The sequence below is a fragment of the Lactuca saligna genome, chromosome 5 (assembly GCF_052625555.1).
Source record: "Lactuca saligna cultivar CGN05327 chromosome 5, ASM5262555v1, whole genome shotgun sequence".
In the NCBI taxonomy this organism is placed as follows: Eukaryota; Viridiplantae; Streptophyta; class Magnoliopsida; order Asterales; family Asteraceae; genus Lactuca; species Lactuca saligna.
The window spans coordinates 11,065,307-11,089,451 of record NC_136421.1 but is presented as its reverse complement, the minus strand read 5'-3'; the positions used below and the strand labels follow the sequence as shown (position 1 = coordinate 11,089,451).

The window sequence follows — 24,145 nt, the reverse complement described above, 5'->3', positions numbered from 1 at the left end:
TATATATATATATATATATATATATATATATATATATATATATATATATATATATATATATATATATATATATATATATATATATTTGCTGTGGATATGTACCTGTCACGTAATGCATGTAACATGTGTATAGTAAGTTTATGTTATTTTAAATTGTCACAATTCATTATGCTGTTGTCTCTATATTATTTTTTATACCATAACAAAGTTTTGTTAAAAGAGAAAAAGAGGTAATACGTCTATGATCATATAATACCAATATTTTATCTCACTTATCTGTTTTTAATCAGACTAAGAAATATAAATTATCAACAATAATTAAAACCTTAACAATTTTCTTAGTCGGGTTGTAAATTCGCTCTTTCACCTGTTTAAAATTAGTAATCGATATTAGTTGATTCATTAATTTAACCAACGTGTTTTGTAGATGCCACTAGACTATAAGGCATATATGCTTTTCAATAAGATGGGATTTAATCATTTAAATGCCACTAGACTAAGTCCGGAAGAAGCTACGATGAATCTTAAAATACATTCACATCAAAATCTTAGCATGCTAGATTGCTACGAATCAATAATCATATTTAAATGCCACTAGACTAAGTACAAGATGGGATTTTGTTCGTAAAGGGCCATGGCCATTAAGCTCATTCAAGAAAAATTAAATGATATACCGAATTCGATTGATAATAAGAAAAAGGAAATAAATTTGTGAAAGGAAAGAAGAAGACATGTGAAAGCTTCAATAATAGAAGTGTTCGGCATGTGCATTTTGTACTTGTAGAGAAACAAGTGATTAAAAATGTGGAAGCAACAAGATGAACACTTGGTGTATAGGCATGCACTTTTGACATGTTTGTTGTATCTATAAAGAAGATAGACGACCTACAACCACCCAAGTCTTTAATAAAGTACCATCTAAAGTACACAAAACTTATCAAAAAGTTGGCTTCATTTCCCAAATATATGTCGGTCCTCCACGTGTAGGAAAAATGTCCGCAGGCAGTATTTAAAGTATCATCATGAACAAACTCGCGTCGAGACTTGAGTGAATGTGTCGTGAAAGGAAGAAAAGAGGGTGTTAGTTTGGATTTCTAAAGAATAAATCACGTGCTTAAAGTAGGTGTGGATAGTTGAAACGATCTGAAAATTCTGACCCATGCCGAACCGACCTAGAATCGAGTAGTATAGATTTGTCTAAACTGGCAGTATTAGGTTAGTCCTTATTCATGCATCCATTGCTCTTTTACCGGTCTCGATTGACCTTAGAGCGGTCTTGGTTCAGGTCTAAATCGCTCTTTGGTTGGGCAAGCCCGATCCGATCTCTAACTACTAGTTTTCCTTCAAATGTCTGTCTAAAAGCTAGTTGTTCATCTTCAATATTCAATCCATTTGTAAATTTTAAATGTATACTATGATAGTATTAGTCAACTTTGAGGTTAATAAGAAATTGAAATAAAGGAAAAACAACAATTTGTTGACATTATATTCAAATATTATATAACATATATGATAATCAAAAACATGAGTTGAGACACAAGACAAGAACACTCATTTTCTGTTATAAGGCAACCAACTCATTAAACTAGTTCTTCTTCAATACATGAGTTTGTGAGTTTTATGAGTATCTAACACCTCGTGGTTTAATAACCAAAACATTCCAGAATTCAAACGTCGAATATTCAATTTTATAAACAATGGACTATCCTTTAACTGTCAAAAAAATTTACAAACTTTGATTTTGTAATATGGTTTCTAGAAAGAGAAAATTTAGGTCAATATAAAATCTCATTCTTAGTGGTTAAGGATGTACTAAGGGTTTAAGTTAGCACCACAACTTCGTAATCTTGTTTTTCTCTTAATGACAAGATATTAAGTACAAAAAGATGTCTGTTAGACTTGTGAAACAATACAAAATGTATGCGATGCTTAAATACTATTATGATTTGATGGGGAGAGAACAAAACTATGTGGAACTTGAAGAAGGCTTAACCTATTTGAAAAATGTGATTTTAAAAGAAAAAAAAAAAAAAACCAACGAAAATGTCATCTTATACTGACACGAATGTTGAAGAAACCAACAAAGACTTCATTGCCGACACTCAAAAAAAAAAAAAATTATTCAACAAGTATATTGTCCAATGTCATTGCTCACCAAACATCCGGCCCAAGGTTGAAGCCCAAGACATATTGTCTGTCATTTACAAGCCTATATCTAATGCATCACTCCACACAGCTTGAAATAAGCATCTAAAACCATTTTTTTTATTTTTATTTTTAAATATCATGATTCAGGCCCAAGGTTGAAGCCCAAGAGATATTGTGTTTGGACATGGGCCTATGAGTGTTTAAGCTTTCAGGTGTCGGTAGAGGTTTTAGTTTCAAGTCTGAATTTCCTATTTATTGCTTTTTAAATATAATGATTCATCTTTTTCACATTAACTTAAGATCGGTTAATGGAGACCTCTAGCCTCTAGGGATCCCTTGCTTTATCATGTAAATGGTTAGCGAAGAGATCAATTTTACACACATGTGATGTTTTTTTAATGATAACAGACAAGCCGTCTATTTCAAGTTCTATATTTATGTAACGTGTAGTGACATATTAAGTGGCGTCAATAACAAATGTTCAAATTTGGCTTTCAGAACTTTTAAAACGAAAGGTTGGTCAAATAGGTTTTTCACATAATCTTTTAAAAACTAGTTTGAATCAGAACACTGGAGATAAGAACGTTTCAACAACGACAGGTTGTATACAAATTTATAGATCAGATCGAACTAGAACCGGTAAAAAACCGTTTGAATCGGCTTATTAGATTTAGATAATTGGATTTCTTAAAAACAATCCATTTCCAAAGGAAATTAAACAGCTTAGAAGATCAGGTTATTCGAATTATACACCACTCAAATGATGCACACTAGTCACCAGATGCCAAATCTTCTCAACTTGAAACCTTTTAGGAAAAAAAAATACATAAAAATCATTGAAACCGAATTGAAACGTCGTTCGAACCGGAATTAGTTACTAGACTAGTTCAACTAAAAAACCAGACCGGATCAACTAAAAAACTGATTCTTAAAACATTTTTTTTGACAATATACCTAATAATGTTTGACTTATTTCTGTTCACGATGAAAGTGTCATCCTATTTAATTTTGGTCCTTAGTCATTTCTGTTTCAATAATCATAATCTGAATTAAAAATTCATCCAATCAAAAGTAAATTATTCTTTTTAATCAGTATTCTTGCAGTAATTCATTCTTAGGTGCTTCTCCAAACTGATCGTTTTGATTTTAGACCCTAAAAACATAAAAAGAAATCAATTATTTATACAAAACAGTAACACTACAAGTATAACTCTTGGTGGAAAAAAAAATTATAACATGCACTTCACATCCAAAACAACCTCATAAACAAACGTAACACCTAACAAAATAACCCCAAAAATACTTATGTCAATTTAGAGAGATCGCAACCAATAACCAATATAATATTTCTCATTTATAGGCTCCCATGCCCACATTAGCTTCACCACCATATGGTTGAAAGGCACCCCGGGCCTTAGAGTAAGATGCATAGTAGAACTGTGAGACGATCCCCGTGAAGAACACGAAAGCCGCCCCTGCTGCAAACACTCCCTTTCTCACCGTCTCACAAGACGGAGGTTCTTCACTGAATATCTTCCTGTACTTCGTGTGGTATCCGTTCCTCACTGACCCCGCAAGCAAGCAAGACTCAGCAATCAAAAATGTTATCCTGACACACACACACAATATCCGATTATTGCTCTGATATCATATTGATGATTGCTCTGATACCATATTGTAACACAATAAAAAATAAAAAAATGTTATCATAAAAACAAAATCTTTTTTTTTTTTTTTTTTTTTTGCTTTGAATATCAACCAAAAGCCCAAAGTTACATCCTGGCCCAATAAACTCTTAATTAACTTAAAACATACGAAAGATGTTGAAGAGTATACCAGCAAAAGATGAAGAGGATAACAGCACAAGCCCGTGAACCGGTAGGGTTCAAGGCTTTCCCGCAGCAGAAGCATCGGCTAGCCACCATTATAAGAACTTGGCTCGCAAACAGAAGAAAAAACGCACCAAGACCATAACCGGTTGAAATGTCTGAATCATACACACAATAGTTGTACTCATCTTCTGAATCTTGTTCTATTTTAGCCTGTTAACAATTCAAAGATTTAACTATTGCAAGATCTTATCTTATACGTTTTTCAATTAAATTTACAGAATGAGTGAACATCGAGTTGAACTATAGATGAAACGTAGTCGATAATAAAGAATTGAAAAGTTTTACTCACAGTGCTTCTCCTTTGTTCAGCAGCAACAGCTAAGCCAAAAGCGATGAGATCCAGAATAGAAACAACAACCATTAACAACTTGGAAGCCATTGATGAACCTTGAGCAACAATAACAGAGTCGCACAGATCTAGATCTCACAGTATCTTTTCACCCTTTTCGATTTTATAATACAAGGGATGAATTGATTGTCAATGAAGCGAAGCTAGCTGCATCCATAAATAAATAAAAAATTCAGGCTAATAAAGACAGACATAAACACTTGAAGAGAAACGATGTTGACATTTTACCGTTTCAGTAAACACTATATAAAAAAAATAAAACTCACAAATGAGGATGCTTATTAATGAAGGGTTTTCGATCTGTTTATTGGTTGGGTAACTGAAGTTCACGTGTAAGGGTTAGGTGATTGAAATGAGGGAATGTACAAGGGGTGTAGCTGAATGTACAAGCGAATGGGGAGGAGGTTCGAGTTTCCGGTGAGGGTGGAGTGTCGGTGAGCGTAAATTAAGGTTTAAGAAGAGGACGTTGGAACAGTTTGTGACGGGGAGATGACATCCAACGGTTTGTTTTTAACGACAGTTGGCGGGGGTGGTGGGATTTTGCCTTTTCGTTGGCATCCAGCAAGATAATTTGTTACTTTACTAACCACACTCTTCTTAGTTGAAAAAAAAAATATAGTATTTAATTTCATAAGTTTCCTGTTATCTTTTTTATTAGCATCTACAATTCTACATAAGATTTTTTTTTAATAATTGATTATTATTGATTTTTTTATTTACCACATTTGAATATGTAATTTATTTATATTTTATTAATCATCGTTTCATTTGACATATAATAAAGGGTTGGTGTATTTTAATCTCTTTATATATCTAACATCTCATTTTTTTAAATTATATTTTATTTTGTTGGTTTTAAATATTTTTTTTATTGATTTAATATTTACTTGTCAGTTACTTTGATAAAATATTTAGTGGCATTTTATCTATGAAATATAAATTTATAAAAAATTGTATAATATTCTCAAGTTTTTTTTATTAAGGATGACGTATTAATTTTACGGATAATTGTAATATATATATATATATATATATATATATATATATATATATATTATAATATTTTTAGTTATTTAAAATATGATGTGTTTTGAGAAAATAATTAACTAAACGAGTGGGTTTTAGAAAATATTTTAGATAAACATAGATCAATTAAATAAAAAAAGCTATTGCGTCCTTTAAACAGAAGATAAAGTCAATGGAATGATCAAATAATAATAATTCTAAATCATAATATAGGATAACTATTTAATTAAATTAAAAATACAAAAATTGACCTTAAATATACATATTTAATTATGATATGTCTTGGAAATAAATAAAAGAAAATTACAAAAATATCTATTAGATTTGTTGTTTTTTTTCTCTAAATAGTCAAAAAGTTCTCTTATTACAAATATCATCCCCTTAATAAGGTTTCGTTGTATTTTTTTGTCCATGACTTTAACATACGGACGGGCATGAGACGGAACCTTTATCGACCTAAGAATCGTGAATATCAAAACTGGTGAAAAAGTGAAACCAGTACCAAAAATGATATCGGTTTTTGATACTAGCACCGGTACCAAATCCCGAATTTTGTAATTTTAAAGTACTGCCTACCATCCCATAAGTTTAAATTCAGTACTGGCTCTGGTATGGTACCGATACATGATTGTGTTTTAGTACTAACCGATCATCCCTATTTTAACATCCGTTATTTTTTTTATATGTTGAATGACCAATTTACCCATATTTACTAGTTTTAACCTTAAAATAAAACTTAATCCCTTTCTCGAAGCCAACACACCATATCCTCCCTCATCCGACATCTCCACTCTTCCATTTCCTCTCTCAGTGTCTTATCTTGAAACGACCCAAAAATACGACCCAAAAATTTTTGTTTTAATATAATCAAAACCGTAATCAGAGTATCATATAATAAAACCATGCGTGATGTATTCCAAAACATGATAAGATACTGTGCGGAAAACTGTGTCATACTACATCAAATCAAACAACTAAATCAATCCCAGGCTAAAGCTGAGGCGGTGGTGTGTGCGATGCCGTCATCCCGAGCTCTTCCCTTTGCTTGCGGAAGTACCTGAAACCAAAACTGAAACTATAAGCACGAAGCTTAGTGAGCTCCCCCAAACTACCACATACCATACAATAACATATAAACACATATTGGGCCTTGCCCACTGCATCGGGTCGAAGCCCGGAAACTGCATCGGACCGAAGTCCGGAACTGACTGGGACCTTGTCCCCTGCATCGGACCGAAGTCCGGAACTAACTGCATCGGACCGAAGTCCGGAACTGACTGGGACCTTGTCCCCTGCATCGGACCAAAGTCCGGAACTAACTGCATCGGACCGAAGTCCGGAACTGGCTGCATCGGACCGAAGTCCGGAACTGAGCATAGCATAGCATATCATAACAACTAGCATGAACATATATACTGCATACTGCATCGGGCCGTAGCCCGGAACACATAATACATAACACATAAAGCATAGTTCACAAATCCTGTCTGAGCCACGAAGGCATCAAACATACTAACTACTGCATCGGACCAAGTCCGGAAACTACTGCTATCTGGACGGGCCGGCATTGTGGCCTTAGACCCGTCCCTACTGGAAGGAAACTCACCTCGTAAGCTGGCTGCTGAGTGTGTGGCTCGGGAAGCTAACGGCGGCTGCTCCTGAATCTCCTCGGCTACAAGTCCATAAACACACTCAATCAAAAACTAAACACTGCGCTTGGGGTAAAATGACTCTTTTACCCTTGGTCAAAGTCAACTCTCTTTTGGGCTGACTCGCCGAGTTGGCCACCCAACTCGCCGAGTCCTACTCTCACTTTTCACTTCTGCTCACTGCTACTCGTCGAGTCTGGCATCGACTCGACGAGTACCTACTTGATCCAAGAACTCAGACAATCTTCATCCGACTCGCCGAGTCGGATGAACAGACTCGACGAGTTGTTCTTGATCCCAATAAGATTGCCTTGGACTCGCCGAGTTGTATGAACAAACTCGTCGAGTCCCTCCATCACTGAGTCCATTCTCAACTCACTGAGTCCACTCTCTAACTCACCTCGTACACTCGACACTGATAAAACTGAAGGACTCGGGACTCGCGACCCGACTCGTCGAGTCGTTCTTCCGACTCGCCGAGTCGCCGCCATGCAACTGATTTCTACTTGATTCTGTTTGAATCCAATGCATACAATTGATAGATCTGGGTCCAATAAGCTGTTTTACCACGTAAAGTTTCCAACTTTACGTGCACAACCTCATGAATAAGGGAAATAAGGCTAAAAGATGTATAAAATGGGTAGATCTATGGTTATCATGTAATATAACTCCAAAAAGACAGTAGATCTGGGCTCTACAATACCCCAACATTCATATCCATAGATATTCCGACTTAATAAGACATTCATGCAAGTGTAAGGCTTGGAACAAGCATCAACTAGCTCTTGGGAGAGCTCTAATGGAAGTTTAAAGCATATAACAAGATGGAACTCCGAAAATACCTCTATTAGCTCTGATTTGGCCTTGGATCTTTGCACTACAACGCTTCTCCTTGCTTCTTCCTTCTTCTCCTTCTTCAAACCTTCACAAAATGGCACCAAAACACATATAAGTTCTTCAATGGAGGTTTGGGGCTCTAACACTGTGTTCTCAGGGTGAGGGAGGCGAGAATGAGGCTATAATGTGGTTTAAATAGTGGGAAAACCCGGGGATTTAGGGTTTCACCCAGACGGACGGACTCGTCGAGTCCGGGATATGGACTCGCCGAGTCCCCGGCTCCCGCGTGCACAGAATATGCGACCCAACTCGGCGAGTCAGGCTAGAACTCGCCGAGTCCCTCTAGGAAAACTCACTACAATTGCCAATAAATCAACATACCGGGAACGGGTCGTTACAATTCTCCCCCACTTGACTCAGACTTCGTCCTCGAAGTCTGCTGCGGCTGGGTCCGCGAATAACTTCGGGTAGTGCGTTCTCATCTCTTCCTCAGCTTCCCACGTCCATTCAGATCCCTTCCGGTGCTGCCACTGCACCTTCACTAGCTGAATGACCTTGTTCCTCAAGGTCTTGATCTTCCGATCCAGAATCGCGACCGGCCTCTCAATATAATTCAGGCTGCTATCAACCTGAATATCCTCTAGGGGAACGACTGCTGACTCATCCACCAAACACTTTCTCAACTGCGACACGTGGAAAGTGTTGTGGATCTGACTAAGCTCCTCAGGAAGATCTAACCGATAAGCAACCCAACCCACCCGGGCCAAGACCCTGAAAGGACCAATAAATCTGGGGCCCAATTTGCCCCTCTTCCGGAACCTGATGACACCTTTCCAAGGTGAGACTTTCAGAAGAACCATATCTCCCACCTGGAACTCCAAGTCTGAACGCCTCCTGTCGGCGTAGCTCTTCTGCCGACTCTGCGCAGTCTGCAGCCTACTACGGACCTGCTGGATCAACTCCGTCGTCTTGAGCACCACTTCGGTGCTCCCTATGACTCGCTGACCGACCTCTCCCCAACAAATCGGGGTCCTGCACTTCCTGCCATATAACATCTCAAAAGGAGGTCGATCAATGCTCGCATGATAACTGTTGTTATACGAGAATTCCGCTAACGGAAGATACGTATCCCAACTGCCCCCAAAATCTAGAACACATGCCCTAAGCATGTCCTCGAGAGTCCGAATCGTCCTCTCGCTCTGCCCGTCAGTCTGAGGATGAAAAGCGGTGCTGAAATGGAGACGAGTACCCATCTCGTCGTGGAATCGCTTCCAGAATCTGGACGTGAAACGAACATCTCGGTCCGACACCACCGATACCGGCACTCCATGACGTGCCACAATCTCTCGCACATAGATATCGGCTAACTTCTCCGCCGATATACTCTCCTGAATCGGAATAAAATGGGCACTCTTCGTCAACCGATCCACTACTACCCATATCGAGTCCACCCCGCGTGCGGTCCTAGGGAGTTTGGTGACAAAATCCATGGTGATATCCTCCCATTTCCACACGGGAATGTCTAACGGCTGCATCTTGCCGTGAGGTCTCTGGTGCTCCGCCTTGACCTTTCGACAGGTCAAACATCTCTCCACATACCAAGCGACATCTCGCTTCATGCAGGGCCACCAATAATCCGATCGAAGATCTCGATACATCTTCGTCGCCCCTGGGTGGATAGAAAACCGAGACTTATGAGCCTCGTCCATCAATACTTGCCGTACCCCACCCCAGTAAGGTACCCATATCCTACCATGAAGTGTCAACAAACCACGACTGTCGTAATCAAATGAAGCTACTCGGCCCACTATCCTCTCACACTTCTGCCTCTCCTCCTTGAGGCCCTCCATCTGAGCCTCCTTGATCTGCTCCAACAAGGTAGTGATCACTGTCATCCTCATACACAGATCTCTGATAGGGGCCATCGACACCTTGCGGCTCAGGGCGTCGGCCACCACATTGGCCTTCCCTGGATGATAAAGGATCTCACAGTCATAGTCCTTCAGCACGTCTAACCATCTCCTCTGCCTCATGTTCAGACTTGGCTGATCCATAAGATATCTCAAACTCTTGTGATCCGTGTATATAGTACAGCGGACCCCATAAAGGTAATGTCTCCAAATCTTGAGGGCAAACACAACCGCCCCCAGCTCCAAATCGTGGGTAGGATAATTAGCCTCGTGAGGCTTCAACTGTCTCGAGGCATAGGCTACCACATGGCCTCGCTGCATCAATACTGCTCCCATACCTGTGATCGAAGCATCACAGTAGACTACGAAGTCCTCTACTCCTTCCGGCAAGGTAAGGATCGGTGCCTCGCACAATTTCTGTCTGAGAGTCTCGAACGCCGCCTGCTGCGCAGGCCCCCAACGGAATACCACCGACTTCTTGGTTAGTCGGGTGAGTGGCACTGCTATCTTGGAGAAGTCCTGAATAAATCTCCGATAATACCCTGCCAACCCTAGGAAGCTCCGAATCTCAGATGGAGACCTCGGGACCTCCCACTGCATCACGGCCTCAATCTTGGCCGGATCTACCAGAATACCCTTCTGGTTGACGAGATGGCCAAGAAACTGCACCTCGCGTAACCAGAACTCACACTTGGAGAACTTTGCGAAAAGTCTCTCCCTCCTCAAAGTCTCCAACACCTCCCCCAGGTGCTCCTCGTGCTGCCCCTGAGTCTTGGAATATACCAAGATGTCATCTATGAATACTATCACCGACCGATCCAACATCGGTCTGCACACGCGGTTCATGAGATCCATGAACGCGGCTGGGGCATTGGTGAGCCCAAATGGCATCACCACGAACTCATAATGACCATACCGGGTCCTGAAAGCAGTCTTCTGTACATCCTCATCTCTAACCCTCATCTGATGATAACCGGAGCGTAGATCGATCTTGGAGAACCAAGACGCTCCCTGAAGCTGATCAAACAAGTCATCTATCCTCGGAAGTGGGTAACGGTTCTTTACCGTCACTTTGTTCAACTCCCGATAATCAATGCACATACGATGCGACCCATCCTTCTTCCTCACAAATAAGATCGGCGCTCCCCAAGGCGAACTGCTCGGCCGAATGAAACCCTTGTCTAACAGCTCCTGAAGCTGCGTAGACAACTCCTGCATCTCAGGGGGAGCAAGTCGATACGGTGCTTTGGCTATCGGAGCCGCACCAGGAACTAGGTCGATCCTGAACTCAACCTGCCTCTCTGGAGGTATCCCCGGCAAATCCTCAGGAAATACATCCGGGTAGTCACAAACAACAGGAACATCATCAATCGCCGTCTTGCCCTTCTCCCGGGCATCCAAGACGTAAGCTACAAAACCGGCGCAACCCTGCTGAACATAGCGCCTCGCCCTCGTGGCGGAACAGAAGATCGGTCCTCGCTGGGGCCTCTCGCCCTGAATCACTATCTCTCCCCCACTGGGAGTGCGAACCCTCACTAGCTGTAGCTCACAATCAATCACCGCCCCATTGGGGCTCAGCCAATCCATGCCCACAATAACTTTATTCCAACGCAGGGGAATAGGAACCAGGTCCACTGAAAACTGCTCATCAAATATCAGAAGGGAACACCCTCTATGTACTCTGCCGACCCTCACGGTCCTATCATCTGCTATCTCAACCTCTAGTGGGCAATCCAGCTCCTCGGGAGCTCTGCTAAGTCTCTTACTAAGCGCAAGCGATACAAATGATCGGGTAGCCCCCGAATCGAACAATACCAAAGCAGGGATGCCGTTCACCGAGAACGACCCTAAATAAAACATATCATCAAATAATATACAAACGATATAATAACAAAAGATGAAGGAAAGATTCATACCCGTCACCACATCAGGAGTCGCTCGCGCCTCCTCTGCTGTCATCTGAAATGCCCTACTCTTCGCCACTGGCGCATCAGCTCGGCCCTGCCGGCCATCCGTAATCCTCAAGGTGGCAGGGGCAGGTGCAACCACCTTCCCTGCTGCAGCTAAACTGGGACACTGGGACCTTTTGTGTCCCCTCTGATTGCAACCTCCCGCACTTGCCACACCGACCGTGGCTCTGCTGACCCCTGGACCTGTGATCTGAAACCTTGGGCCTTTTGCCCATAATGCCTGAACCCGAAACCGCCTCTGGTTTCCTCTTCTTCTCCATCTCGAGATCAATCTCCCTCTCTCTGGCTCTAGCAATCATGTCGTCCAGCGTTTTACAACTGGACCGGCTCACAAACATGCGGATATCACTCCGCAACATCTCATGATAACGGGCCTTCTTCATCTCCTCATCGGCTGCATACTGAGGAACAAGAAGAGCCCTCTCCCTGAACTTGGCGGTGGTCTCCGCCACTGTCTCGGTAGTCTGGGTAAGATCCTGGAACTCCCTGGCTAGCTGCTGCACCTCAATGACCGGTGCAAACTCCGCCCTGAACCTGGTAGAGAAATCAGCCCAGGTCATAGCATCCAACGCCGCATCATCCCCGATGGCGTGTCCGACCTCCTCCCACCAGTCTCGTGCCCTGTCCTTCAGAAGACAGGACGCCAATCTGACCTTGTCCTCCTCGGGACATCTGCTAGTGCGGAATGCGTTGGCCACATCCGCCAACCACCTGGTACTCGCTATGGGGTCCCGCGCCCCATGATAGTCTGGAGCTCCGCATGCCCTGAACTCCCTAAATGTAAGAGTGCGCGACCCCATCACGGCCGCCATCTCAGCCCGAAAAGTACTCAATCGCTCATCCATCAGCTCTAAAATACCCTCCTTGATCGAACCGAAGATCACAGGAGTCTGCTCTAGTATGATGCGGGTAATCTCAGAAGAAAGGAACTCCCTAGTCTGCTCATCCATCTGTCCGACCTCCGGGCCTGATCCCGATCCTGATCCTCCTCCGGCATCTGAACTGCCGGTTGCTGGCCTAAGACGCAAAACTACCATTCTGAAACATATCATAACAACATCAGAACACTGAAATATCTCAAGGGATCATGATACTACTACTAGCTTCCTGGTCTTGTCTTGGCCTTCCTTAATTCAAGTACGGATCCTCTGCTTTCAGTAGTATGGGCCCCTACTACCTTCCACATCTATCCGTACCTTCCTCAAGAACCGCCTTGACTCCACCAAGTCACTCCTACTACTGCCATTCTCTGCTATTCTCATCCTAGGCTTGCCCTAGGGAAACTTCAAGCTCGACACAACTGGTCCTCAGCTGCTGAAGGTTTCCTCATAACGCCAATTAGCCATTACCTAAACACCATCACATGTGATGAGGATCAGATAATCCTTCAAGTAAAAGACCCGTCCCTATAACGGTTGGACTCAAACAAGAGCTGCGCAATAGGGCCAGTTCCAGTACTCTGAGATTATTCAATCCTAGTCACATGTGGTGTGACGTGTTCACCTAATGGCTAACTCCCATCACTCGGAATCCCCCTAAGCACGAAGCAAGCAGCATTCGGACACGGAAAACAGACTCAAGCAAACTATTCTCATAACAAGAAACTGCACTAGCATAAGATGTTAAGCTCCTGCTATCGGGCATAACCTAATCAGGCTATCCTACTGCTGTCTACTCAGTACTAGCATGCAATACTCATAAAGCTGTAACACATAAGCAGGCACATAAGTCATTCTCCTAAATCCTTAGTCCTATACTAGCATGCTGTTCTACTAAAACTGAAATTGAACAAATAGCTTGTATGGGTAATTTGGGAGTACTTACTTGAGCTCGGCTGGCCGCATGCACACACCTCTTTCTTTGTTAAAAACAATTCTTTCTTTCCGAGTGCTTTCAAAATTCTTTTTGTAAAACATTTTTATTTTACTAAAATCTTTTATTTCCCCTTAGTTTGAGTTCAGATACACCCGGAAGTGTATCCGAATCCCTCAAACCAGGGCTCTGATACCAACTTGAAACGACCCAAAAATACGACCCAAATTTTTTTGTTTTAATATAATCAAAACCGTAATCAGAGTATCATATAATAAAACCATGCGTGATGTATTCCAAAACATGATAAGATACTGTGCGGAAAACTGTGTCATACTACATCAAATCAAACAACTAAATCAATCCCAGGCTAAAGCTAAGGCGGTGGTGTGTGCGATGCCGTCATCCCGAGCTCTTCCCTTTGCTTGCAGAAGTACCTGAAACCAAAACTGAAACTATAAGCACGAAGCTTAGTGAGCTCCCCCAAACTACCACATACCATACAATAACATATAAACACATATTGGGCCTTGCCCACTGCATCGGGTCGAAGCCCGGAAACTGCATCGGACCGAAGTCCGGAACTGACTGGGACCTTGTCCCCTGCATCGGACCGAAGTCCGGAACTAACTGCATCGGACCGAAGTCCGGAACTGACTGGGACCTTGTCCCCTGCATCGGACCAAAGTCCGGAACTGACTGCATCGGACCGAAGTCCGGAACTGACTGCATCGGACCGAAGTCCGGAACTGACTACATCGGACCGAAGTCCGGAACTGAGCATAGCATAGCATATCATAACAACTAGCATGAACATATATACTGCATACTGCATCGGGCCGTAGCCCGGAACACATAATACATAACACATAAAGCATAGTTCACAAATCCTGTCTGAGCCACGAAGGCATCAAACATACTAACTACTGCATCGGACCAAGTCCGGAAACTACTGCTATCTGGACGGGCCGGCATTGTGGCCTTAGACCCGTCCCTACTGGAAGGAAACTCACCTCGTAAGCTGGCTGCTGAGTGTGTGGCTCGGGAAGCTAACGGCGGCTGCTCCTGAATCTCCTCGGCTACAAGTCCATAAACACACTCAATCAAAAACTAAACACTGCGCTTGGGGTAAAATGACTCTTTTACCCTTGGTCAAAGTCAACTCTCTTTTGGGCTGACTCGCCGAGTTGGCCACCCAACTCGCCGAGTCCTACTCTCACTTTTCACTTCTGCTCACTGCTACTCGTCGAGTCTGGCATCGACTCGACGAGTACCTACTTGATCCAAGAACTCAGACAATCTTCATCCGACTCGCCGAGTCGGATGAACAGACTCGACGAGTTGTTCTTGATCCCAAGAAGATTGCCTTGGACTCGCCGAGTTGTATGAACAAACTCGTCGAGTCCCTCCATCTCTGAGTCCATTCTCAACTCGCTGAGTCCACTCTCTAACTCACCTCGTACACTCGACACTGATAAAACTGAAGGACTCGGGACTCGCGACCCGACTCGTCGAGTCGTTCTTCCGACTCGCCGAGTCGCCGCCATGCAACTGATTTCTACTTGATTCTGTTTGAATCCAATGCATACAATTGATAGATCTGGGTCCAATAAGCTGTTTTACCACGTAAAGTTTCCAACTTTACGTGCACAACCTCATGAATAAGGGAAATAAGGCTAAAAGATGTATAAAATGGGTAGATCTATGGTTATCATGCAATATAACTCCAAAAAGACAGTAGATCTGGGCTCTACAACACCCCAACATTCAGATCCATAGATATTCCGACTTAATAAGACATTTATGCAAGTGTAAGGCTTGGAACAAGCATCAACTAACTCTTGGGAGAGCTCTAATGGAAGTTTAAAGCATATAACAAGATGGAACTCCGAAAATACCTCTATTAGCTCTGATTTGGCCTTGGATCTTTGCACTACAACGCTTCTCCTTGCTTCTTCCTTCTTCTCCTTCTTCAAACCTTCACAAAATGGCACCAAAACACATATAAGCTCTTCAATGGAGGTTTGGGGCTCTAACACTGTGTTCTCAGGGTGAGGGAGGCGAGAATGAGGCTATAATGTGGTTTAAATAGTGGGCAAACCCGGGGATTTAGGGTTTCACCTAGACGGACGGACTCGTCGAGTCCGGGATATGGACTCGCTGAGTCCCCGGCTCCCGCGTGCACAGAATATGCGACCCAACTCGGCGAGTCAGGCTAGAACTTGCCGAGTCCCTCTAGGAAAACTCACTACAATTGCCAATAAATCAACATACCGGGAACGGGTCGTTACATATCTCTTCCCTAACCATTATGCTCCCCCGTCTTCTATTCCATTCGTCCCACTCCCCGCCCATGTAACCATCGTATTCTCGTGTCACAACCATTTTGCTCTCTATTGTTATTGTTAATTCAATACCTCCGGCGATGAGGTTGACCCCTCCCTTTCCCTCATTATGATGATGTTTGTTTTTCTAAAGCCAAAATATCTATACTGCGGGCCATATCTGCAAGTTTCTGCAACAGAATAGATGGACCAAACGTCTGCAGTCTGCAATAAGAAGTCTGTTTGTTTTTTAATGTCTGCATACTGCTGAAATAAATTGAATTTCAAAAAAAAAAAAGAAAAAAAAACACATAATGACTTTTCCAACACAATTTTCATATTTTCAACACTATTTTCATATTTTCATTAAGAAAAAAGCTTGGTTTAACAAATGTTATGGAATTACAACAAATACATCATGAAATATTGATTTTCAGCAACATTTAAGAAGAATGTTAAGCATGAAAGGTTATTTTCAACAATATTTTCGGATTTCCAACATTCAACAACTATAAGCAACAAAAAACAATTTTAGAAAAATTAAACATCATGTTTTAGTACATTAAAGAGTTTTCCAGCAAGAATAAACATCATTTTCATGTTACAACTGAAAAAAAAAAAAAAAAAAAAAGGAGGTGCATACCTGTTTGGAGATGAGGGAGTTGAAGACAGGTGATGAGGTCGTCTGTCATCGGAGAGGAGGGTAGCGATTTTGATTGGAGATGAAGAATGATGAAGACAATGGTGGAGGGAAGCAGGGGAGGCTTTATGGGTGGTAGGCGTCAAGGGTGGGAATTATCGGAAGAATGGAGGCGTGAAAGAGAAAAGAAAACAAAAATCGTGTTTTTTTAGGTTAAAAGCACTTATGCAGATCTTAGAAGAGGTTGGCCAATGTCAGTGTGGCGAAAACCTCATGCAAACGTTTTTCGATCTGCACACTTCGTAAAAACAAACACACTGCGTGGATATCTATCTACACTTGATCTGCCAGGCGCATAGAAAAGTGATTGCGCAAATCTACAGCGAAAAAACAAACAACCCCTATATGTTCTATGTTCTCTCATATCTCTCCATTTCATGGTTCGCTTTTATTTTTCTAAAGAGAAACCTACAAATATTTTATAGATTTTATATGAACCATATAACCATCGATGACAACATAGGCAATTCGATGAATACAAAGGGGCCTAGTTGGCAAAGAAGATCAGGGGTGAAGGAGGATTCATCAGGGAATGGGAGACATTAGGTGATTGTGTTGTCGATATTTACAATGCAGAAAAGGTGGGGTGTTGATGACTAACTATGGAGGAGGGGAAGGGGAGTGGTGTTGGTGACGTGTTTGAGGAAGTAGGTTGATAGATCAAATGGCTATCCATGGCACGACACAAAACAAAATTAGGACGAAATTAAATTTGGAATTAAGTTCATGTCATGTATAAAAATGCAACATCGTGTAGTGTTGTGTTTGTGTTCAAAATTCGACGTGATATTAACATGTGTTTGTTGTGTTTTTTTTTTGTGTTTATCGTGTTTTATATGATTAATTATGTATAATTTCTTACTATACTGACCTTTCAAAATGGATCTACTGTAGCAATTGCAATCATACTCGGATTCCGACTTTTTCGATGTGATCTTTTCCCTTCTATCATCCTTTCAAACCCCGTCGAAAGCGGGCTTAAATAAACTATATATATATATATATATATATATATATATATATATATATATATATATATATATATATATATATATATATTAGTGTTTTTCGTGTTGATTGTATTTATCATGTTTTAGTTGGGTCGTTTTATTGTCAGTAAAGCAAAACACGATGTCATGTCATGCTGTGTTTGTATTATATAAAACTTATCTTGTCGTGTCAGCTAAAAACACAATAAATTCGTCCGATTTGGCACCTTAGATTTGGGGATGTTCTTGAAAAAGGTGGGACAAAAATTGAGCTCACTCAATTACATAAAAGAAATACAGAATAAAAGTAAAAGAGTCATCAACATAATAACACTAACGGTTTAAGTTATGAGACCAAACTATAATAAAACGTTCTCAAAAAAGGCATTTTCTATTTCAAAACTTCTTAAACTCCAAGTAGAATAGCAAACCACATATAACTTTTTCAATGTTCTTAGACTAAAATTGAAGTGAAAGAAAATATTAATTTTTTATTATGTATGTTGTTGAAAATAAATTTATCATTCTCATGAGCTATAAATAATATTTGATATAGTAAACTAAAATGTTGATATAAAACAATTCCAACAATTTTGTATGATCAGTGATGTTTGGTTAAGGGTTGTTTGATTGCCTTCTAATTCTGTCATAATCCAGTAAGAAGTTTTTGCTGACACGGTCTCATTCTTGTGTGTTTCATGACATCAACATAGCCTCTGCCACGTCTCATACTCGGTCCAAGGAAAAAAGGGCCAGACTGGATCATTTCCATCATCTGATCATTTTTCCCTTTGACGACAAATCAACATCACAACCATCTTCTTCCTTAGCCACCAACACCCTTTATTACCCAAATAACATTTACACTCCATCCTTCTTCCTTAAATGAACGTCGAAACGAGACCAACCACCATCACTTACGCACCATGTTCGTTGTTTCGGTGACACTGACGATGCTGTCGGATTCCTCCTCTGCGCCGTCGGTGAGTTCTTTTTTTTTTTTTTTTTTTTTTAACAAGATGTTGGCTATCGAATGAGTCAATTTCGCAAAATCAAAATCGATTTCAACATTGTTGATTGCTATTGACTGCTTGTCAATTTGTTCTGATTCTATTGATTTCTTCTTATCCTTCTGTTTTCACTCAATTAACTATTTTCTATTGCCTTTTTTGAAATGAATCATATTTTGAAAATTCTCATATGATTTCATAAGCATTAATGCTTGAATGGCAGATACTCTTTGAATTTGGACTTTAAAGTGCCTTGGAGTTCGCTAAGCTTAAATGACTAAAGTTTGAGTTCTAGATTGATAAGTTTAATTGTTGGGTTTAACATAACAAATAATATAATCTTAATGAATCTAACTTCTAACCACTAACCAACCATTAAAAAAAAATATTTGCTTGGTTTATTATTTAAACAAATATACATGCGTACAAAAGAGATAACACTGAACATATGACTACCAAGTCTACCTAAAGGTCAATCAATTCTCACTCCAATCTTCTCCATAATCTTCTTAGCTTTTAATTAGTCTATTAACATTAATTAATGAAAGTTTCCAATCTATGAATCATTCACATGTACAATTGTGATTTCCCAATTGACTATTAACTGATACAACATAGTTTGGTTGTTAACTGATACACATAGTTTAGTTGTTAATATCAGTGGGTTGATGCATAGATTGGGATTGATTTTGGTTTAATTTAGGTACTAACGGTTGTATGTTGCATAGTTGTTAACCTTCAAAGAAGGTGGCAATGGTTGCAAGAGGAAGAGGATAATGGGTGTGGCTAATCGAGAATGTTTTTATATCAAGCCAATAACTTTGTATTTTTTTTTTTTTATAATGTTATAAGTTAAATGGTAAATCATAAAGAAATTATTATAAAAAAAATGTTGTCTAAAGATAATATAGTCATTTTGCACTATCAGTTAAATGCATAACCAAACATCAAGTTTCAATCAGAAGTTAACTCATTACTTCTAACCTAATCGGCTTCTAACTCAATTAGCTCTAATCTAATTAACAACTATCAAGCAACCTCTAAGTAGCTTCTATTAGGCCATCGGGTATTGGGGACACGCCAAATAGTTCCGCCACACCGTTGTCTCCTTCCACACCATTGGTGGGTGTACTTTGCAACGAAATGAGAGAAAGAGAGAGGAAGAGAAGCTGGTGGCTATGGTCTTTCATGGTATACACCACGGAAGTCAACGATCTCCTTCCTCACTAGCTTGAAATTTATACCAATGAAATCGAAACAAAAAACAACATGCCAAGAATAGAAATGAACAATGACTAATCACCAGAGTTAGCAAAGAACTTTACTAGCTTGAAACATCAATGAGACCGTTAACAATGACAACGAATTAGTAACTCTTTCTTGAGCACCATCCAGAAGATCAATAACCAGAGCCTAAACACATTAAAATCCAAAACTATCCTAAAAACTTGGAACATAAAAATATAAGTCCTAAAAAACCACAAAAATGACAAGATGATTTTAATTTTACCCCTGAGCTGAGATGGGAAATGGAGTACATATGTGAAATTCTATAAAGGAGGCCCATGATTCAAACTTGTACATGCCAAAGGCAAAGTATTGCTAATTTTGTTCTACGATTTACACCCAATTTGATGGGTCTTGTGACATGGACACGGTTTACCATTTTCAAATACTTACACAACAACAATCTTTCACTTTGTTAACCAATAATTTATGCAATTCGTATTTCGTTTTTATCTTTTCCCAATTTATGTAACTTACCTTGACAGAATATTCATTCATATTTCAATCCGTTAAACACGTTACAAATAAAATGTTACACATTTGATCATAACAAAAACGGGACACTGAATGTCATTTAAAAAAAAAAATCATTGCTGAATCAAATACAAACAAACATTCTCTTTCAAAAAAAAAAAAATGTTTACACAAACAAATATTTCACCCAACACAAACTATCACACCAAATCCTCCCAAATACATGGGAACACATCATAAACGCACATGTCTATTGCATGACTTCCTTCTCCATCTCTATTCTCTTACACCAAATCAAGGGTATGTGCCATAAACCCGCACACCTCTATTGCATGACTTTTATTTCACCTTAATTCGGTTCTCTTACTATATAATACACCAACATACAATTAACGAGTCACATGTATGTATGTATGTAAATAACAACATATACCATTTTTTTTATTTGTAAAGCAGCATTAGGAAAAAAAATATATTCAAATGGCAACCCAAATGGTAGATATAGAGGCTCAATCATCAGCTCAAACCTCATCCCCTCCATCAATCTTCAACAAAGTCGATCATCCGGTTACACTAAAGGTTCATTTTTCATCCTTTTTCAAAAAAATGTGTTTATATGTTATAAACTTATTATTCCGATTATTGAATTGAACAGTTTAAAGAAGTGGTTTACACCATCAAAAACAAGAAACAAGGATGGATACAAAAAAAGAAAAACCACGAGCCTACAGAGAAACAGATACTCAAAGGAATAACCGGCATGGTGTTGCCCGGAGAAATTTTAGCCATGTTGGGGCCATCCGGATGTGGAAAAACCACCCTTTTAACCGCATTAGGTGGCCGCCTAGGTGGCAAGCTAGACGGGACCATCACCTACAATGGCAAACCGTTCTCAAGTATCATGAAGCGATACACCGGTTTTGTCACTCAAGATGACATTCTATATCCTCATTTAACAGTCACCGAAACCCTTGTTTTCACTGCCTTACTCCGCTTGCCTAAAAAGCTCACAACTCAAGAAAAGATTACACATGCGGAAGCGGTGATCGACCAACTTAGGTTAACAAGATGCAAGAATATTATCATCGGTGGGCCGAATTTAAGGGGGGTGTCGGGTGGAGAGAGAAAAAGAGTTAGTATCGGGCAAGAAATGCTTATAAACCCTAGTTTGTTGTTCTTGGATGAGCCGACATCTGGGCTTGATTCAACAACTGCTCAAAGGATTGCTTTGACTTTGTGGGAATTAGCAAGAGGCGGAAGAACAATTGTTATGACGATTCATCAACCTTCAAGTAGGCTTTTTTACATGTTTCATAAGGTGTTGTTGTTATCGGAAGGGAATTCGTTGTTTTTTGGTAAAGGATCAGAAGTTATGGATTATTTTAACAGTATTGGATTTTCGCCATCGGTCGCCATGAATCCTTCCGACTTTTTGCTAGATCTTGCAAATGGTATAAAAATTGTTTCATTACAACCCTAGGATAGGAGTCCAACAAAGAACATACTGGCATATTGCCAGGTTCTGAACCTGGCATGACATTTCAGTTCAGGTTCAGAACCTGGCAAGTTCATGTTCTGAACGTAACTGTCTCTTGACCGTTGGTGTTGAACATACACATTACCTTTTTTTTATTTTTTTTAAAGAATTTGCATAGTTACTACAAATGTTGTTAATATTTTAGGGATATCGCCGGATAATTCAAGTTATGGGGATCAAAATGCGGTGAAGCAGAAGTTGGTTTTGGCTTATAAGTCGAATCTTGATGAGAAATTAAAAGCAGAAGTCGTAGAATTCAATGATGATGAGAACGATGTTTTAGACAACAAGAAGCATGAACGATGGAGCACAACTTGGTTGCAACAAGTCATGGTTTTACTCAAAAGAGGTGTTAAAGAAAGGAAACATGAATTCTTTTCCACTCTCAAGATCATTCAGGTTATAGCTGTGTCATTCCTTTGTGGTTTGCTATGGTGGCAATCTGATAAGGCTCACTTACAAGATCAGGTATAAATATACACTCTTGTTTGTCATCACTTTTAACTTATAAATAATAATGATAATAATAATCTAACAGGTTTCTTAATCGAAAATTATGCAGTCAGGATTGCTATTCTTTTACACTGGATTTTGGGGGTTCTTTCCTTTATTTCAAGCAATTTTCACGTTCCCTCAAGAAAGGCAAATGCTAGGAAAAGAACGATCTTCAGGAATGTATAGACTTTCATCATATTTTATATCAAGAACAATAGGAGATCTTCCTATGGAGTTAGTTCTACCAACATTGTTTTGCATCATAACCTACTGGATGGCTGGGCTCAAATCAGATTTTGGAAGTTTTTTGTATGCGTTATTCACACTTCTTTTTAGCGTATTGGCATCACAAGGGCTAGGGCTAGCTGTAGGAGCACTAGTTATGAACCAAAAATCAGCCACCATTATGGGATCTGTGATCATGTTATCATTCACACTAGCAGGTGGATACTATGTTCAACATGTGCCTGATTTCATATCTTGGATCAAATACATATCCATCAGCCAACATACTTATAAGTTGTTGATAGCTTCACAATATGAGCATGGGCAGACTTACAAATGTGGTAACTTGACGTGTTTGGTTGAGGATTTTCCGGCTATTAAGAGCGTTGGGCTTGATGGGCAAATGCTCTCGGTTGTCGCTTTGGCGCTGATGCTGGTGTTATATCGGGTTGTTGCGTATTTGGCTCTCATGAGGATTGGTGTGCCTAAATAACAAAGTGAGAATTTATATGAATGAATCAAAAAAGAACCGAGTGAAAGAGAATGAGGAGGTGATTAATCGTAATCTAAAAGTACTATAATAAATTCAACCTTACAGTTCTCAATTTGATACGAACAGGAAGAAAGGGGAAAAATTGATAGTGTTCAAGACTTCGAGTGCAAATTACTATGGTCATATCCAACATAATTCATAGCCAAAACATACACTTACAGATATTCGAAGCTGCCGTGATGTTCACGCAGGTGGCGGAGCCAATCCGAAGCCGATTGCCTCACGATGATGTCGATCACATCATTAAGCTTTCGCAGCCCTAAAACCTCCACCTATCGACTTCGATCGATTGCGCTTTCCTTGATCGACTAGAGAAGCAATCGAATTTGGATTTGCGATTTTGTGATGACGATTCCGTTGGATTCAGGATTTGCTAAAGGAAACGAGCCCATGGATTCGATTAACCCTCGTATGTGTATGTGTATGTGTATGTGTATGAGAACTCATGTCTTTTCGTATCAAAGTATGATTTTAAAATTAGTTTTTGCTAAACATTTTTTTTTTTCAAAAAAGGATTTTTAGCTATGAAAAACTAAGCAAAACAACATTTTCTTGCTATATCTTTTCCGGTGATTCCGATGACAAGTTTCATATTTATAAAACTAACTAATCTTGTCATAATTTTAAATGTTATAATTTTAAGTGGTAAGAAAGATAATTAGAAAGAAAAATTCATAATTTTAAATGTCATATATATTTAATTTCTGGACCTGTTATTCTTCCCCCTATAAACCTATATTTTACATACAAAAAGGTGTTAGACGCGCTTTTTTTTTTTTTCTTTCATTCCTCACTCGCTTTTTTTTTTTTTTTTTTTTTTTTTTTTTTTTTTTTTTTAACATCAAACTCTCTATTTTATATTTATTGTCTTTTTATTTTTGGATTTTTTCAACTTATTTGTAATTATTAACAATATTTTCATTATGCTTTTATAACACATTATATTTATGGTCCCTTT

The 24,145-nt window shown here is 39.7% G+C and overlaps 2 protein-coding genes and 1 long non-coding RNA gene across 3 annotated transcripts; 1 reads left to right on the top strand and 2 right to left on the bottom strand.

Annotated features, from left to right (window-relative positions):
- Window positions 1–3,310: 3,310 nt before the first annotated feature.
- On the bottom strand, window positions 3,311–4,871 carry LOC144998440 (fiber (DUF1218)). Its single transcript, XM_078958204.1, has 4 exons — window positions 4,656–4,871; window positions 4,330–4,536; window positions 3,985–4,190; window positions 3,311–3,757 (listed from the first exon to the last, which is right to left on the bottom strand). The coding sequence occupies exons 2-4, from the start codon at window positions 4,417–4,419 to the stop codon at window positions 3,499–3,501; spliced, it is 555 nt and encodes a 184-aa protein (XP_078814330.1). The 5' UTR covers window positions 4,420–4,536; window positions 4,656–4,871; the 3' UTR covers window positions 3,311–3,498.
- Window positions 4,872–20,822: 15,951 nt separating this feature from the next.
- LOC145047871 (ABC transporter G family member 9-like) lies at window positions 20,823–23,352 on the top strand. The gene is made up of 4 exons (XM_078996234.1): window positions 20,823–20,956; window positions 21,033–21,828; window positions 22,060–22,382; window positions 22,477–23,352. The coding sequence occupies exons 1-4, from the start codon at window positions 20,858–20,860 to the stop codon at window positions 23,125–23,127; spliced, it is 1,869 nt and encodes a 622-aa protein (XP_078852360.1). The 5' UTR covers window positions 20,823–20,857; the 3' UTR covers window positions 23,128–23,352.
- Window positions 21,789–23,482, bottom strand: LOC145047873 (uncharacterized). Its single transcript, XR_013682501.1, has 3 exons — window positions 23,347–23,482; window positions 21,959–23,119; window positions 21,789–21,905 (listed from the first exon to the last, which is right to left on the bottom strand). It is a non-coding gene; the product is annotated as an uncharacterized LOC145047873 (long non-coding RNA).
- Between the last annotated feature and the right edge of the window lie 663 nt (window positions 23,483–24,145).